Genomic DNA, 3,789 nt, shown 5'->3' with positions numbered 1-3,789 from the left:
ATGGGGGGAATGGGATTCGTGACTTTTAATTTTATAAACCTCCTGCCATTCCTCTATGGGGGGCGGGGTTTTCTTTATTACGCTGGTTATTTCCTCTCTCGTTCTTATTTAAAAATAAAAAGGGGGATCCCAGGTGAAAGATGGGTCGGACGTTCAGTCCTGTTCCCTTAGTGAGGAATGGGTTAGACGTTCGGTCATGTTCCCTTTTCTATGAGAAGTGAGCCGGACGTTCGGTCCTGTTCCCTATTTCTCATGTTAATTAGGAATACGCTCTATCGATCCTTTATAAAGGTAACAACTTTTGGGTATTCCCTTCGTGCTTTGAACGTCGGTCGTCTTTCTCCGATTAATCAATTTGAAGTCGATTGACTCGTCCTTCTTTATACGGAGGGAACTCATTATTCAGTGATATTTTTGATGGTATCCGGGATGATCAACCTTGGTTGCACTCCTATATCATTTGGTTGATCCATAGATCAGGACATTGGATCCTCTTGTCATGGGTCGGATGAGTGCCTCACCTTACTCGGCCGGTTTATATCCTCTGTCAGTGGGCATTAACCTTATGAGGTTAATTGATGTAATGGCATCGAGTCCTCCTGTCTCATGGGTCGGACAAGTGCCTCACCCTACTCGGCCGGCTTAAAAGCCGGCTTAAAAGCTCCATATGAGGTTAGCCATATGATTTATATTTTAAACATTAGTATATATGGGCTTTGTCTCTACCAATTTTAAGGGTCGGAGAAGCGTCTTACCTTGTTCGATCAGTTTGCCTACACGATTGGTGGGGACTGAAATTGTTTAATATTTTTCAAGCATGTATAGAAACATATTTCACACATAGAAACATAATAGGAACACTTTTGAAACAAACTTTAAACTTTATTCCATTATGCTAAATTTCTTATTACATCCTTTCATAAGAATTGTCTCTACTTATTCCTGCATTTGAAAAAGAAAAACGAAATGAAATAACAAAAGTAAATAAAGAAAAACTAACTAGACTTACTGATAGAATTTTCGTAAGTTTTGCATATGCCATGTCCTGGGGATCGGTGTTCCATTCAGATTTTCTAATTGGTAGGCTCCTAGGCATAGGATCCTCATAACTCTGTAGGGCCCATCCCATTAGGGGGAAAGTTTTCCAGCATTCCTTGGGTCTGAGACCTCTGCCCGACGGAGTACCAGATCTCCTTGCATAAGAGCTCTTTTTTCATCCGATGGTTATAGTACCAAGCGACCCTTTACTGGTATGCAGCAACCCTGATCCGAGCATTCTCCCTGGTTTCTTCTACGAGGTCCAAGCTGCTTCTCATGAGTTCATCGTTCAATCTTTCACTATAGCTTTTGACCCTTGGAGAGGGGATGGTTATCTCGACTGGAATGATTGCCTCGACACCGAATTCTTGGTTGAATGGGGATTCACCCGTCACGGTGCGTGGAGTTGTTCGGTAGGCCCATAGGACATTTTGTAATTCTAATACCCAAGTATTTTTGGCATCTTCAACTCTCTTTTTGAAACTTTGAAGGAGAATCCGATTGGTTACCTCGACTTGTCCATTTGCCTGTGGGTGACCGACTGAAGTAAATCTTTGTTCGATCATGAGCCTTTCGCAAAAATTCTTGAATTGTTCGCTAGCAAACTGGGGCCAATTGTCGGTAACCAATACCATTGGTATTCTATATCTGCATATGATGTCATGGTAAAAAAGGGTTTATGTTGCCTTAGAGGTGGCGTTCTTTACTGCTTTGGCCTCTGCCCATTTGGTGAAATAGTCTATCGTGACTTATAGCATCGTATGTCTGCCGACTGATGGTGGAAAGGGAGCTAATAGATCCATTCCCCACATCTCCAAGGGAATTGGGCTTCAGATAGGAGAGTATTGGGTTGCTGGCTGGCGAGGTACCGACCAAAATTTTTGGCACTATTCACACCTCTTGACGTAGTTCTGAGCGTCTTCCAGTATAGTTGGCCAAAAGAATCCTTGGGAAAGGACCAACACCTTGCCCCCCGAGTGATCTCCACATATGCCTTCATGTACTTCGGCCATTGCTTGGTCGGCATCTGTGGGTCGGAGACACTTTAGTAGTGGCCAAGAAAATGATCGCTTATACAGTACTTCGCCTTTTAAGATGTAAAGGGCAGATTTAGCAGTAATTCTCCTTGCTTCCTTTCGGTCCTCTGGTGAGGTAACATCTTTGAGGTACCGTATTATGGGGTCCATCCAGCTGGGTTCATGATCAATATGAGTAACTTCCTCTCTCTCTCTCTATGCTGGGGCGGGAAAGAACCTTAGTATACACGTTCCCCCATCTAGTGGTTTCAGAGGAGGCCATTCTGAATAGAGCATCGGCTCTTGCATTAAGGGTTCTGAAAATCTGCACAATTTCAAAATCCTTGAAGAGGGAGATTTTTCCTCTCACATTTTCCAAATATTTAAGCATCCTTCAATCTTTTGCCTCATAGAGTCCATTAATATGTCCAACGATGAGTTGTGAATCACTATGGGCTTTTAATCAGTCAGCTTCCAATTTATGGGCTAGGGATAGTCCAGCAAGGAGTGCCTCATACTCGGCCTCCTTGTTAGAAGTGTCGAAGTCGAGTTTCAAGGCGTATTCTACTAGAAACTTATCAGATCCGGTCTAGACTAATCCTGCTCCGCTTCTGCCTGAATTGGCTGATCCATCAACAAACAACATCGATGGATATTGTTTTTCCTGTTGTTCATCTTTTAACTCGTCCCGCCCCCAAGTCTTTGGTTGGAGCCGTGCATTCTACAACAAAGTCAGCAAGTACTTGCGACTTAATTGTGGAGTGACGTCGCACCTATATGTCAAATTCGCCACGTTCTACCGCCCAATTGATTAATTGTCCTGAGGTATCGGGCTTTTGAAGGATTTTACGCAATGGTTGGTCGGTGAGAACAACTATTGTGTGGGCTTGAAAATATGGGCACAATTTTCTAGCGGCAACGACCACTGTAAATGCAAACTTCTCGATATTCTAATACCTGGTTTCAACATCATGTAGTACCCGGCTGACGTAATATATATGATGTTCTGACCTTTGCTCTTGTCTGACTAGTACGACACTAACAACGAAGGGGCTTACCGCTAGATAGAGGTATAACTCTTCGTTTGGTAGTGGTTTCATCAATACTGGAGGATATTTGAGTTATTGCTTGAGTCTTTCGAACGCTTCTTAGCATTAGGTTGTCCATTGAAAACCTTTCATGTTTCCCAGTATCTTGAAGAATGGGAGGCATTTCTCGACGGATTTGGACATGAATCGGCTCAGGGCCGCTATCCTTCCCGTGAGTCGTTGTACCTCGTTCACAGTTCTTGGAGGTGTCATATCGAGGATGGCTTGTATCTTCTCGGGATTAGCCTCTATGCCTCGTTGACTTACCGTGAATCCGAGGAACTTACCACCCCAAAGGCACACTTTGAGGGGTTGAGTTTCATCTGATATTTCTGCAACACCGCGAAAGCTTCCTGAAGGTCAGCAACATGGTTCATGGTTTTTAAGCTTTTAACAAGCATGTCATCTACATATACCTCCATGTTTCAACCGATTTGTGAGGAAAAAAGTTTATTCACCAATCGTTGATACGTGGGTCCCGCGTTCTAAGACCAAAGGGCATGACCGTATAACAAAATAGTCATTATTCTGTGACGAAGGATGTTTTGGGGATATCGGGGGAGTACATACATATCTGGTTATATCCGGAGAAAGCATCCATGAAGTTGAGCATTTCGTGGCCAGATGTAGCATCTATTAACTTATCA

At 43.3% G+C, this 3,789-nt stretch overlaps 1 protein-coding gene across 1 annotated transcript; it reads right to left on the bottom strand.

Moving 5' to 3' along the window:
- Positions 1–1,244: 1,244 nt before the first annotated feature.
- On the bottom strand, positions 1,245–3,564 carry LOC143850376 (uncharacterized). The gene is made up of 2 exons (XM_077359632.1): positions 3,410–3,564; positions 1,245–1,686 (listed from the first exon to the last, which is right to left on the bottom strand). Exons 1-2 carry the CDS (start codon positions 3,562–3,564, stop codon positions 1,245–1,247), a joined length of 597 nt encoding a protein of 198 aa, XP_077215747.1.
- Positions 3,565–3,789: the final 225 nt, after the last annotated feature.

This window comes from Tasmannia lanceolata, unplaced genomic scaffold (genome assembly GCF_043159265.1).
Source record: "Tasmannia lanceolata isolate RefF3 unplaced genomic scaffold, GAP_Taslan_0.1 ptg000018l, whole genome shotgun sequence".
In the NCBI taxonomy this organism is placed as follows: domain Eukaryota; kingdom Viridiplantae; phylum Streptophyta; class Magnoliopsida; order Canellales; family Winteraceae; genus Tasmannia; species Tasmannia lanceolata.
The sequence above is the reverse complement of the archived record's forward strand: the minus strand, read 5'-3'. Positions and strand labels throughout refer to the sequence as shown.